The sequence below is a fragment of the Salvelinus namaycush genome, chromosome 20 (genome assembly GCF_016432855.1).
Source record: "Salvelinus namaycush isolate Seneca chromosome 20, SaNama_1.0, whole genome shotgun sequence".
Classification (NCBI taxonomy): domain Eukaryota; kingdom Metazoa; phylum Chordata; class Actinopteri; order Salmoniformes; family Salmonidae; genus Salvelinus; species Salvelinus namaycush.
Window position 1 is genome coordinate 9,994,133 of NC_052326.1, and position 15,017 is coordinate 10,009,149.

Below are 15,017 nucleotides of genomic sequence, written 5' to 3' on the forward strand. Positions count from 1 at the left end.
GTATTTTCTTCTGCCAGATCTATTGTGTTATATTCTCCTACATTCAATTCCCATTTCCACAAACGTCAAAGTGTAAACTTTCAGGCTCCGGGCACATCACGCACCGCTCCCGAGCATACTACTCGCCAATGTCCAGTCTCTTGACAACAAGGTAGATGAAATCCGAGCACGGGTAGCATTCCAGAGAGACATAAGAGACTGTAACGTTCTTTGCTTCACGGAAACATGGCTCACTCGAGACACGCTATCGGAGTCGGTACAGCCAGCTGGTTTCTTCACGCATCACGCCGACAGAAACAAGCATCTTTCGGTAAGAAGAAGGGCGGGGGGTATGCCTTATGAATAACGAGATGTGGTGTGATCATAACAACAAACAGGAACTCAAGTTCTTCTGTTCACCTGACTTAGAATTCCTCACAATCAAATGTCGACTGCATTATCTACCAAGAGAATTCTCTTCGATTATAATCACAGCCGCATATATTCCCCCCCAAGCAGACACATCGATGGCCCTGAACGAACTTCATTTGACTCTATCTAAACTGGAAACCACATATCCTGAAGCTGCATTCATTGTAGCTGGGGATTTTAACAAGGCCAATCTGAAAACAAGACTCCCTAAATTCTATCAGCATATCGATTGTGCAACCAGGGCTGGGAAAACCCTGGATCATTATTATTATAACTTCCGCAACGCATATAAGGCCTTCCCCCGCACTCCCTTCGGAAAAGTTGACCACGACTCCATTTTTTTGCTTCCAGCCTATAGACAGAAACTAAAACAGGAAGCTCTCGCACTCAGGTCTGTTCAACGCTGGTCCGACCAATCTGATTCCACGCTTCAAGATTGCTTCGATCACGTGGACTGGGATATGATATATCCTTATCCCAGTCTGCTGTCCCCACATGCTTCAACAGGGCCACCATTGTTCCTGTTCCCAAGAAAGCTAAGGTAACTGAGCTAAACGACTACCGCCCCGTAGCACTCACTTCCGTCATCAAGAAGTGCTTTGAGAGACTAGTCAAGGACCCTATCACCTCCACCCTACCTGACACCCTAGACCCACTCCAATTTGCTTACCGCCCCAATAGGTCCACAGACGACGAAATTGCAACCACATTGCACGCTGCCCTACCCCTTCTGGACAAGAGGAATACCTATGTGAGAATGTTGTTCATCAACTACAGCTCAGCATTTAACACCATAGTACCCTCAACTCGTCATCAAGCTCGAGTACTGGACTTCCTGACGGGCCGCCCCCAGGTGGTGAGGGTAGGTAACAACATCTCCACTCCGCTGATCCTCAACACTGGGGCCCTACAAGGGTGCATTCTGAGCCCTCTCCTGTACTCCCTGTTCACCCACGACTGCGTGGCCATGCACGCCTCCAACTCAATCATCAAGTTTGCAGACGACACTACAGTGGTAGGCTTGATTACCAACAACGACGAGACAGCCTACAGGGAGGAGGTGAGGGACCTCAGAGTGTGGTGTCAGGAAAATAACCTCACACTCAACATCAACAAAACAAAGGAGATGATCGTGAACTTCAGGAAACAGCAGGGGGAGCACCCCCCTATCCACATCGACGGGACAGTAGTGGAGAGGGTAGTAAGTTTTAAGTTCCTCGGTGTACACATCACAGACAAACTGAAATGGTACACCCACACAGACAGCGTGGTGAAGAAGGCGCAGCAGCGCCTCTTTAACCTCAGGAGGCTGAAGAAATTTGGCTTGTCACCAAAAGCACTCACAAACTTTTACAGACGCACAATCAAGATCATCCTGTCGAGCTGTATCACCGCCTGGTACAGCAACTGCTCCGCCCACAACCGTAAGGCTCTCCAGAGGGTAGTGAGGTCTGCACAACGCATCACCGGGGACCTGCCCTCCAGGACAACTACACCACCCGATGTCACAGGAAAGCCATAAAGATCATCAAGGACAACAACCACCCGAGCCACTGCCTGTTCACCCCGCTATCATCCAGAAGGCGAGGTCAGTACAGGTGCATCAATGCAGGGACCGAGAGACTGAAAAACAGCTTCTATCTCAAGGCCATCAGACTGTTAAACAGCCACCACTAACATTGAGTGGCTGCTGCCAATATACTGACTCAACTCCAGCCACTTTAACAATGTAAAAATGTATGAAAAAAATGCATCACTAGCCACTTTAAACAATGCCACTTCATATAATGTTTACATACCCTACATTACTCATCTCATATTTATATACTGTACTCGATACCATCTACTGCATCTTGCCTATGCCGTTCTGTACCATCACTCATTCATATATTTTTATGTACATATTCTTCATTCCTTTACACTTGTGTGTATAAGGTAGTTGTTGTGAAATTGTTAGGTTAGATTACTCGTTGGTTATTACTGCATTACTGCATCGGAACTAGAAGCACAAGCATTTCGCTACACTCGCATTAACATCTGCTAACCATGTGTATGTGACAAATAACATTTGATTTGAAGAATATGCATATCCTTGCTTCAGGGCCTGAGCTACAGGCAGTTACATTTGGGTATGTCCTTTTAGGCGAAATTTAAAAAAAAAGGGGGCTATCCCTAATATATATATTACCCTTTGGCAGCTTTATCAGAAAGGACAGCATTGATTTTCACTGCTACGCAGATGACACAACAGTTTCCATATCTGTGTCACCAGAGGATTTTAGCTCCACGGATAAACGTCGCTGCACTAGCTGCCTGTGAGTTTTAAGATTCTTCTCTTGGTTTTTAAATCAATCCACGATTGTGCAACCCAATACATGTCCGACTGCTTTTAAGTTATGTACCCAGTAGGTCCCTCAGGTCCTCTGGCACTGGCCTTTTAACTGTCCCAAAGCCTAGGACCAAGAGGCATGGAGAGGCAGCCTTCAGTTACCATGCCCCCAGCCTTTGGAATAGCCTGCCAGAGAACCTGAGGGGGGCCGAAACTGTGGGCATTAATAAATAAAAAAACACACCTTTTTAGCTTTGCTTTCCTTAGGGTGCTTTTTAGTCATTCAGTTTCTTTTGTTTTTTTATCCTCTTATATTTGTTGTGTAGTAAATATATATATATTTTTTTCCATTGTTTTTTATTTAAAAAATTGCCTGTGAAGAATATTGTGTTGCCTTCCATGTCTGAAATGTGCTGTACAAATGAAGCTGGGTTTGATTTGATAGTTTGTTTTGTAGTGGGGGCTCCTTTTGGCTGCTAAGTCATATGACATACGATTACTATATCTCTCATGCCAAAACATATTGGAACAATATCTTGTCTTGTTGCTTTTTGTTCTATGTTGCTCTGTCTGTATGCTACGTCTTGCGTGTCCTCGCTGCTCAATGATTGTCTATATTGTAATTGTTTTTAATAACCTGCCCAGGGACTGCGGTTGAAAATTAGCCGGCTGGCTAAAACCGGCAATTTTACTGAAACGTTGATTAATGTGCACTGTCCCTGTAAAAATAAACTCAAACTCAACACCACCAAAATATTGCAGGGTGCGATAACACCACACAGTAACACAGTGCAGTTAACGTCAATCGAAAAATAATCCCCACACACAAAGTTCTCACTTAGAATAGAGTATGGAAGAACAATTTCAAATCAATGGAGTGACTGCAAATATGATTTGACTAAGGCAGATGCCTCTAGACAGAACAGAGCAGAGAGAGAGAGTTTAAAATCAGCCACTTATTCTCTCCTCACCCCACAAGCTAAATTTCACACTTTCTTGAATTGAGAAATTGCATTTCAACACAGTTTCTTTTGGTCAGCCGCAAACATTTGCACATTCCACACACTGATCCTGTGACAATTACAATACAAATTAAGCAAGAAAACACTTGTTTTTTTGTTGAATAATGAATTGACTCTCTCCTTTGTCCTTCAGGTATTGCTGGCAACCCAGTGCTTTTCAATGGGAATGGAGACGCCCCTGGTCGCTATGAGATTTACCAGTATCAGATCAGAAACCGAACAGCTGAGTACAAAGTCATCGGGCGCTGGACCGACAAGCTCTATCTGAATGTAAGAACTAGTTTTTTTATAGTTAATACAGCAGCTGCAGACTGTCCTTTAGATATATTATCAGACTCCACATTACCTTCATGGGTTTCACCATGTGTGTCAGTGACTCTCCTCCTGACACAGCTACGATTGGCTGTTATCGTCTGTTGGTTCTACTGCAGCGCTTCCTCGGCTCAGTAATTCCTCCTGATCCATTTGCTACTGGCTTTGTGCACACATCTTTTAAAGTTGAAAACATCCAGAGGGTGCTTTAATGATTAACAACAAAGACTGAAATGAAAAGAAAGCAATAAGAGCTTAAAAACCGATACATTGCTATCATGACTTCAGACACCATCCACTGTCTTAGGGAAACAATAGTGTGCAATTGTGGACACATGGGGGTTACAAAGCTATAACAATGAATTACATGAAGCCGGCCCCGCAAATAATGCTTAAATGGAATAAGAAGAGACGGCCTTGGGCTAAGAAAGAAAAAAATAAGCAGGTTTCTATGGAGTTGACCTGGTTTCTATGGAGTTGACCTGGTTTCTATGGAGTTGACCTGGTTTCTATGGAGTTGACCTGGTTTCTATGGAGTTGACCTGGTTTCTATGGAGTTGACCTGGTTTCTATGGAGTTGACATGGTTTCTATGGAGTTGACTTGGTTTCTATGGAGTTGATCTGGGTCTGTACCTCTTTCAATGCTGTGTACACAGAATTAATGGAATGGTGTTGTAAATTCTAGTCCTGGGCACCTACTGTAGTGTGCACCAATTCTCTTTCCTAAGGATATTTTAGTCAATTAGGAGTCTTCAATCTGTTAATGAAATATACATTTGGAGATGAGTTTGCCGCCTATGAATTTAACAACCACCATCGATGGCAAAAAAAGTGAATAACATGATGCTAAATATACTGTTTTAAAAAGGCAAATAGAGTTTGGGAGAGGAGAATCCCCAAAACGAGCCGCATGCCAGTGGCAATTTTCATTAAACAAGAAGAGACTGTGTATGGGTTATAGTGTTAGTTATTTGAGAAGTGTTTGACTGTACCCCTCTCCTCTCCATCTCAATCAGATCCGAGCAATGCACTGGCCAGGTGGAGGTCGTCAGATCCCTTACTCCATCTGCAGCCACCCATGCCAGGCCGGAGAACGCAAGAAGATAGTGAAGGGCATCCCTTGCTGCTGGCACTGCGAGCGCTGCGACGGCTACCAATACCAGGCAGACACTTACAGCTGCAAGATGTGTCGCTTTGACCTGCGTCCCAACGAGAACCACACGGCCTGCCGTCCCATCCCCATTGTCAAGCTGGAATGGAGTTCCCCCTGGGCCGTCATACCTGTCCTCATCTCCGTGGTGGGCATCATGGCCACTCTGTTTGTGGTGGTCACCTTTATCCGCTACAATGACACGCCCATCGTCAAGGCGTCAGGCCGCGAGCTCAGCTACGTTCTACTGACGGGTATCTTCATGTGCTACGCCACCACTTTTCTCATGATATCTGCCCCTGACGTGAGCATCTGCTCCCTCAGACGGATCTTCCTGGGTCTGGGGATGAGTATCAGCTACGCAGCCCTGCTCACCAAGACTAACCGCATCTACCGCATCTTCGAGCAGGGATCCATGTCGGTGAGCGCCCCCAGGTTCATCTCCCCAGCCTCCCAGCTGGTCATCACCTTCAGCCTGACTTCGGTGCAGCTACTGGGGGTGTGTATCTGGTTTGGCGTGGACCCGTCTCAGGCCATCATCGACTACGAGGACCAGCGCATGGCCAATCCGGACATGGCCCGTGGCGTGCTCAAATGTGACATCTCTGACCTTTCTCTGATTTGCCTGCTCGGCTACAGCATGCTGCTAATGGTCACCTGTACAGTGTACGCCATCAAGACTCGAGGCGTGCCGGAGGCCTTCAACGAGGCCAAGCCCATCGGCTTCACCATGTACACCACCTGTATCATCTGGCTGGCCTTCATCCCCATCTTCTTTGGTACCTCCCAGTCCACAGAGAAGGTAAGCTCAGAGGTGTGTTTTTTTTCTGGTCTGTTTGTTTTTGTACTTTTTTGTACTATCCAAAAGGATGGCATAAGCACAAAGAGGATTATACAGACTGGGTCCCTCTCTCTCTCTGTGTCTCTCTCTCTCTCTCTCTCTCTTGCTCTCTCTCTCTCTCTCTCTCTTGCACTCTCTCTCTCTCTCTCTTGCACTCTCTCTTGCACTCTGTCTTTTATGTCTTGGTTGAAATAAAATGCTTTTTTATAATGCTTTGTTTATAGAGAGGCCTTTTTACCATTGTTCGTTATGGAAGGAGTGTGCTGGGGAGTCAGTGTACGTAGGTGGACATGACTGGATGAAAAAAGCATTATGCTATGGTATGCACGAGCCTTTTCTGGCAGAGCTTAACTCTCTAGAGTTGAACATGCTGACCACACTGACTAGGTATCTCCCTTTTCCCTTTCCTGCCTTTTTTTTAACCTTTTATTTAACTAGGCAAGTCAGTTAAAGAACAAATTTTTATTTACAATGACGGCCTACACCCGCAAAACCCGGACGAAGCTGGGCCAGTTGTGCGCCGCCCTATCGGACTCACAATCACGGCCGGTTGTGATACAGCCTGGAATCAAACCAGGGTGTCTGTGGTGACGCATCTAGCACTGAGATGCAATGCCTAGACCACTGCGCCACTCGAGCATGCATTGCGTACACGAGCGTTGCAAAATACAGTCGAAGTCGGAAGTTTACATACACTTAGGTTGGAGTCATTAAAACTCGTTTTTCAACCACTCCACAAATGTATTTTTAGCAAACTATAGGTGTGTCATGTCAGTTAGGACATCTACTTTGTGCATGACACAAGTACTTTTTCCAACAATTGTTTACAGGCAGATTATTTAACGTATGTATCAGGAAACTATATATGTATTTTACATGTATTTATCTCCTTATTTTTGGTCTTAAACTAATTCCATTTAAGGCACCAGTCAAAAGTTTGAACACACCTACTCATTCCAGGGGTTTTCTTTATTTTACTATTTTCTACATTGTAGAATAATAGTGAAGACAACAAAACTATGAAATAACACATATAGAATCATGTAGTTACCCAAAAAGTGTTAAACAAATCAAAATATATTTTATATTTGAGATTCTTCAAAGTAGCCACCCTTTGCCATGATGACAGCTTTGCACACTCTTGGCATTCTCTCAACCAGCTTCATTAGGTAGTCACCTGGAATGCATTTCAATTAACAGGTGTGCCTTGTTAAAAGTTAACTTGTAGAATTTCTTTCCTTCTTAATGAATTTGAGACATTCAGTTGTGTTGTGACATGGCAGGGGTGGTAATACAGAAGATAGCCCTATTTGGTAAAAGACCATGTCCGTATTATGGCAAGAACAGCTCAAATAAGCAAAGAGAAACGACATACTTTAAGACATGAAGGTCAGTCAATCCGGAAAATTTCAAGAACCTTGATATTTTCTTTAAGTGCAGTCGTAAAAACCATCAAGCGCTGTGATGAAACTGGCTCTTATGATGACCGCCACAGGAATGGAAGACCCAGAGTTACCTCTGCTGTAGAAGATAAGTTCATTAGAGTTAACAGCCTCAGAAATTGCAGCCCAAATAAATGCTTCACAGAGTTCAAGTAACAGACATATGGAGACTGTGTGAATCAGACTGTCATTCTGCAGCGATACGCCATCCCAGCTGGTTTGGGCTTAGTGAGACTATCATTTGCTTTTCAACTGGACAATGACCCAAAACACCTCCAGGCTGTGTAAGGGCTATTTTTTCCAAGAAGGAGAGTGATGGAGTGCTGTATCAAATGACCTGGCCTCCACAATCCACAAACAAGTGCTTAGCATATGTGGGAACTCCTTCAAGACTGTTGGAAAAGCATTTCAGGTGAAGCTGGTTGAGACAATGCCAAGAGTGTGCAAAGCTGTCATCAAGGCAAATGGTGGCTATTTGAAGAATCTGAAATATATAATATATTTTGATTTGTTTAACACTTTTTTGGTTACTACATGATTCCATATATGTTATTTCATAGTTTTGATGTCTTCACTATTATTCAAACATTTTCAAAATAAAGAAAAACCCTTGAATGAGTAGGTGTTCTAAAATTTGGACCGGTAGTGTAAGGAATTTGAAATGATTTTTACTTTTGATACTTAAGTATATTTTAGCAATTACATTTACTTTTGACACTTAAGTATATTTAAAACCAAATACTTTTAGACTTTTACTCAAGTAGTATTTTACTGGGTGACTTTCACTTTTACTTGAGTCATTATCCGTTAAGGTATCTTTACTTTTACTCAAGTATGACAATTGGGTACTTTTCCCACCACTGCCTTTCACCGCAGATGCAGAAGGGCGATATCGCTTGATGATGTGGATTGAGATGCAGCCCATGCAAAACATATCTTTGGTTTATACAGACAGATTGACAGATTGTTTCCATTATGTTAATTAGATTTCTGCGGGGGTGCGGAAACCGTAGGCTAAGGGATGGTGAATTTTTCTGTTATACTCTGTGTCAGAGCACCAATTTTTCATTTTGTAATCATTAAGTTTTAATCTCCCCTGCAGTCTTGGTTTTATGAAGACTAGAATTACAAGCTGAGGATTGCATAATTCTGTGATTACAGTATATCTGAGATACAATTACATTGAGGAGGTAAGTATCAATATAAAACTGCTAAGCCATTAATTACTTAAATATTAAAAGTTCTGATCTGAAGAAATGTCCTATTCTACATGCAGAGGATTTGAAGATAATTCCTATAAACTCTGCAGGCCCTTTGCATACAGTAGCCTGCTTGTTATTCTGTGACTCATGCGTATGTGACAGCCATGTGCCACAGTGTATTAGTGACCGTTGAGCTGTTTACACAACCACAGAGCTCACACTCGTGTCATTGTGTCAAATCAATGATTCTGGCCTGGTGAACGGCAAATCCACTGAACACTGGGATTCACACCTAGGGGCAATTGTATTGGTTTTCATTCAAAAACGTTCAAGCATTCGATTAAGCCTGCCTGGAATGGAGTGTCAGATGGGCGGGGTTTGCACTTTTTTGGACTATTCCTTTGGTTCTGTTGTGACAACCAAGCTGAATCAAGTGCAGCATAAGAATTAGAAAGAAACCAAATACTGTTTGAACCGTTTGAACTGTGAGAAATGGATGCACTGTGAACCCCAATGTGCTGTCATTAATTCAAACTTTTGAGGAAACCTGTTGCAGTTAATATATCTGAGTATATTTATTGTGATTTTGTAGTCATTACTCAAACTGATGGAGTCACTGTGACCCTGTAGAGCAGGGGTAGGCAACCCTGGTACTTGAGTGCCGAAGGCACTTCATGTTTTTGATTTAACCGACCTGGAAGACCAGGTGTGTTGAATGTAATACAGTGGGCTGAAGCTCATGGTTTACAGGCCTGCAAATAGGGTTGCAAAATTCCGTTAACTTTCCCAAAGTTCCCAGATTTTCAAAAAATCCTGGTAGAAGAATTTCCAAGAATCTTCCACCCAGGATTTCTGGGAAACCTTGGAAATTTACCAGAAGGTTGCAACCTTAGATGCAAGTCACATTATGCTTGTTTACAAAGTGATGTGAAAATCCTATAATCCAGCCAGAGTTAAGCTATCTAACAGCTGAATTTTTTTATTCACCTGCAACCTGCATTCATAATGACTGCCAGGATTAGGAACAGTGTGAGGAGACTACCTAAGCCATTTAAACTGGAACAACCATTTTCGGAACGGGTGCAAAAAATCTAACAAAATTATTGGATTAGTTTACAAAAATGTATGTTATTTATCTTTGATTTATTAATCTTACTCTACACAATCACTCAATGTAAATGCAAAAACACAGATATTAAAAACAATAATTAAAAAAAAAGTACATTTGTTATAACTTTTTTTTAGATGTAGTTAATGTGACTTCTCTTTTAGTTTTGATTCAGTACATCATTAACATTTTAAGTAATAGGCCTAATCACTTTTCATTCACTTTGAGTTCAACTTACCAGAAGTATTTGAGTTAAAAATGCCTTGGGGTTTACAGTGTGGATGTTGAGTTTTTAGCACATAACCATGGCTGCAGTACAGTGTACTGTAGGGCTCCACAGCCTTGAGATAAAAACAATGGTTAAAATGAGTAGGTGGAAGCAGATCTATTTGGCAGATAGACAAAGAATGGGGCCTCGGTAGCTGTCGTGAGCACTGGTTATTTACTCAGGGGCGAGAGGCTAGTGAATGCATTGCACTGGCAGGGATGACACCATCGGTGGGGCTGGAGTAAAACAACAGAAAGAGGGGGGGTCTAAAGCGCTATACTATAATGTCATCATCATCACCGTCTTCCCACTAAGGCTGCAGAGGCAGAAAAAAAACCCAGAGTACATTCTGCTAGGATCTCTACTCAGCTTGTACATGGCTAAAATGTATATCTTCTAAGACTGACTATCACTTATGAACTGCGTTCAACATGTGTATTCTTCTGCAGTGCGTTACTGGGCATTGCATATGGCCATTGCGCGTAAGATGCACTCAGTCATTGTGCAAAATGTCCATAGAGTCCACTGTGTGTTAACGTAATGAAGCCCTTACTGAGCGCGATTAACTGTGTGTATCAGTCAACTTCCTTTATCAGTATGACCTGTTGTGGAGTTAACACAATGCATACTCATCTGAAGAACAGAAAGATACCTGCAGGGATCAAAAGAGGAAAACAACTTTAACAAGAAGATTATGCCGCTTTTGCTTAAGCTCTTCTAAGTCTTGTCTGCTACCATCACATTGTGTTAATAATGGTGCATAAATACTGGCACATGGATCAGCCTTTAAAGGATCGTTCATCATTTCATTAATAAGAACAAGGTAAACGAACACAAACCGCAAAAGCTCCACATGTACTGAATAACAGACATTGACCTGAACATTGCGTATCTCTTGTAATCAGTAGCAAACCGCCATGGATATCAATAACTACTGTCTTCCAGCTGTCCATCTTCTGCTTTGAAAGATAAAAGAGAATCGTGAAGTAGACTTAACGTAAGCTTATTCCTAGATGAGGTAATCCATTAGCTAGTGTGGCTTTGAATCACAAAACAGGAGGTGCCCTACTTTTTGTTTCTCCTCACAATCCTGCAGAAACCCAGCCCTGCTAATTCAATTTGAAAACCTGGAACAAGTTCTCTTATAGGGGCTTATGATAAGAGGTGGCTTTTCTTCTCCCTTCATATATTAAACATTCATTAATTCGTTTTTCCTCTGGAAAGGGGCGGACACAGTTGTGGAGACAACTTTAGTTCTTTGGGAGGAGGAGTGCCACCACTGCCAGGAGACTGGAGCTCTGTTACTGTAGGTGAGAGAGAAAATACAGCGGCGTGGCTGAGCTAAGACTTCCCTTATACTGCTCTCTCTGCTTCCTCTATCGTCTTAACATGCATGACAGTAGCTAGTCATATTATACACATGCGCACACAGGAAACTTTGAACGTAGCGGAAATATGCCTCTGCAGTATGATTAGAAGATTTAGTGTTGAACTACTGTGCTATTTGTTCTAAAAGAATTCTCTTTTGAGCTAAAATATTCCGGATGATGCCACCCACAATCAACAATACTGGGCTGCAGTACACACAAACTTCTTGATTTTCCAATCAATTGGAATAATTCTGTGATAGATAATCTGCGCTGTTATGTAAACAATGTTCCTTTATAAGAAATTAACATGCAAACACAAAAGCACCTCGTAATCATCCAAAGTGACAAGCCCGACAAAGCCTTGCAGCTGGAAATGACATGTCTTTTAGAGCAAATTAAATGCTTGAGTTGCTCTGGGTCTTGATTTAGCTTATCTGTCCGCCTATGTGCTCATCACCAGTTTACTGCAAGCCTCCCTCGCCTGGCACTCCAATTACACTAATTTATTTGTCATCCTGTGTCAGGAGAAATGTAACACACGCCATATAGGAGGCCTTCTCTATCAGTCGAATCTGGTCTATCTATAAGTGTGTGATCACAGAGCATGATGCCGGATGTGGGAATCGATGTGGCACTGCCTCACCTGGAGAGGTGCAGTAAATCAGAGGATGTCGGTCAGGTAGCGGGAGTGGGAGGAGTGGTAGGAACGTCTCACAATGGAGTCCAAGGGGAAGGTTTCTCTCCTCACAATGGACACAATTCCAACGCAATCGGGCCGCCTTAGAAAGAGCTGCCATTACGGTGCTCGGACAGCTGGCTGCTAGTGAGTGGTTTTGTCCATCTCTTTTATGTCATCAAGTTTTCATTACGCTGTTTACAGTGTTCTTGTGGTTGCCTCTCGGCTGTGGTTGCCTCTTACATGCTGTGATCTCAGGCCCTTCTTCTGTTTATTTTATGAACAAGTCTTATAAGTATATATATTCTATCTACAGCTTATTAGCGTCCACCGAATATGTCCCCCCTGTTGATGATGCTCATTATGCATTAAGGTTGAACCAAAAGATTACATGTATTAAATATGAAATGAAATACGAAACAATTAAATATGTGAAATTGAATTAAGCAATAATGTATGTTGATGTACATGATGTACAATATTCAAATATGTTTCTATATCATAACAATAGCCTAATATTTAATATGCCATACATTATTATTTTTTAAAGTTTCACATTGTCATTGGTTGCACTAATTGCACTGTTTGTCTTCATAACCTGGTTCAAGTATTCATGACATTAACCTGAGGAAGGCACAGTGATGCCGAAACGTTGGTAAATACCCAATAAATGACTGGGAGTTTATATATGGAGTGTGTGACTTTCTTTATTTTGATGTTTTTTCACATGTAAACAACATTATTCGTTGTACAGCTGTCCCAGAGGCCTAATAGAACACAATGAGGATCAATGGGACAGAGCACAGAGGCCTGGATAAGATCTAGGATTTCATACTGGTTGCATCGGCTACATGGCACAAGCATGTAGTTGTTGTCCTGTGCTTTCCTAGAGGGAGAGGGGATTGGACAAGAAGCTAATCAAGGCCAAAACATTGTAGCCCCTTTGTAAATCACGTTCTTCAGCAGCACCACATTAGAGTCCCCGGGGGAAGGGAAAAATCCTTATTGGTTTAATTAGACTATAACCACAGAAACCATGTGAGGCTGTGAAATTGAAATGAATATTGAAATGATTCATAGCCTGTTGTTTGAATATGCCATACTGAACTATGAGTAAAACAAAGAAGCGTCATTGTTTCCCAGGAAGAATGTTAGTCAATAACGGAAAATGAAAGTGCTTCTTATTCATCAGTCTTAAGATGGAGCATATGTGATGCCGCTCGCACGTTAGCGTTTATTAGGATGAATCTTATCCTGGAGGCAGAGCTGAGCGGTTTTCACTAGATGGGCCAGCCGCAAAGTTAAGAATTGGCTATACCGTAAAAAATTTATTGAAAACAAAAATGTGCTTTTTTTGTCTTAAGGTGAGGCATAAGGTTAGCAGTGTGGGAAGGTTGGTGTTAAAGGGGAGCTGAACTTCCTGATTTGACCTTGTTTTTCAGTGGCCATGACTGACGCCAAACGATAGTTGTCTAGGGGGGGGGGGGGTGTGATTTAATGTGGGTGTCTCTTGTGTATGTATTGCACGTGGCAAGCATTTGTACATTCACTCTGCCAAGACAGTACACAGTTACTAGATAACGTGAAACAACCTAACCTCTTGTGTCTTGAAGTTGCCTCGGCTAGCTAACTTCATTCGCCAATTAGCTTCAGCTTTAGCTTTACATTTACAATGTAAATGGGACAATATTTTCATGTTGCACATCTTTAAGTTGTCTCATTAAATGCTTTCAATATTTGTATGTGCATGTCTACAATTTGTAGTTGGTTTGACGTTTTTTAAGTCATTGAAACTTGAAGCTATAGACCTTTTCAAATATTGTCTCATGTACGTGGTGTGATTTACTGATGGTCCCTAACTACCCCTATACGGATATCGAATGTCAAACCAAATTGACCATGGGCATTACGATCGGGTCGTGTGCAGCTATGCTCCGAATTGAAGATTACTTGGGTGCTGCAAGCTGTGGGCATGTGGGTAGGATTGAAATAAACCCAACCCTAGGAAAACTGTTACAGTTCTCTTCATTCCGTTACATACGCATTTTTCCTTTTAATCTCGCAAACCTCAGTTTTGGACAAGACTGACTTTATGACCAAAATTATCCTATTTAGACTTTGTAGCCAATTTGACACTAGAATAAATAAATGAATAAATCATATTGTTGCCACATAGGCCATTTTCAAAACAAGAAGTTGCTTTTTAGGGGCAGTCACTCTCTAAGGTTAGGGTTAGGTCTAAAATCAGATGTTATGACTGTGCCAGCTAGTATGACCACCCTGCAGAGCTGACTCCAGTACATGAGTCATCCCAATAAATGCCAACCTACATCCAGCTCGCTAAACAAATGCAGGTTCATAGAAATCACATGTTCTATATGTGCAGGTCTGCCAATAGCACTCCTCCAATATGCGCTGTTCTGAATGTGCTGAGGAAGAGGCAGATTAGGGGAGAAGTACAGGCGAATGATCCAGCCAGTCTACTGTCTGAGTCACAGTCTGAAAATGGGTTTGCTCTGATATACACTCACAGCCCCATTGTGGACAATTCATTTTAGGCTTATTCAACAGAAATGCAATGCCAAACAGTAATTAAAATGTTCAGAGTGTACAGTGAATGAATTCTAATGGTCAACTCTGCATTAACGGATGCCATGCTTTGTATTTGTATTTGTATTTATTATGTATCCCCATTAGCTGTTGTCAAGGCAGCAGCTACTCTTCCTGGGGTCCTGCAAAATGAAGGCAGCTGTATACAATAGATGCATATGGAAGTATTCCTACATTCAAAGTCTCTTACAGTTGACTCTAATGCACATCTGACAGTCTGACATACTGACACTGGAGTCAAAATGACCACACAGGAATTTAATTTATAAAAAGTC

The 15,017-nt window shown here is 42.1% G+C and overlaps 1 protein-coding gene across 3 annotated transcripts in view; it reads left to right on the forward strand.

Moving 5' to 3' along the window:
* The window catches only part of LOC120065018 (metabotropic glutamate receptor 4-like), a 276,560-nt gene that overhangs the window by 253,492 nt on the left and 8,051 nt on the right, over positions 1–15,017 (forward strand). For all 3 annotated transcript variants that reach the window (XM_039015660.1, XM_039015663.1, XM_039015661.1), the window contains exons 8-9: positions 3,896–4,032; positions 5,092–6,027. In XM_039015660.1, the coding sequence (XP_038871588.1) occupies positions 3,896–4,032; positions 5,092–6,027 (1,073 nt within the window). The remainder of the gene's footprint in view (positions 1–3,895; positions 4,033–5,091; positions 6,028–15,017) is intronic.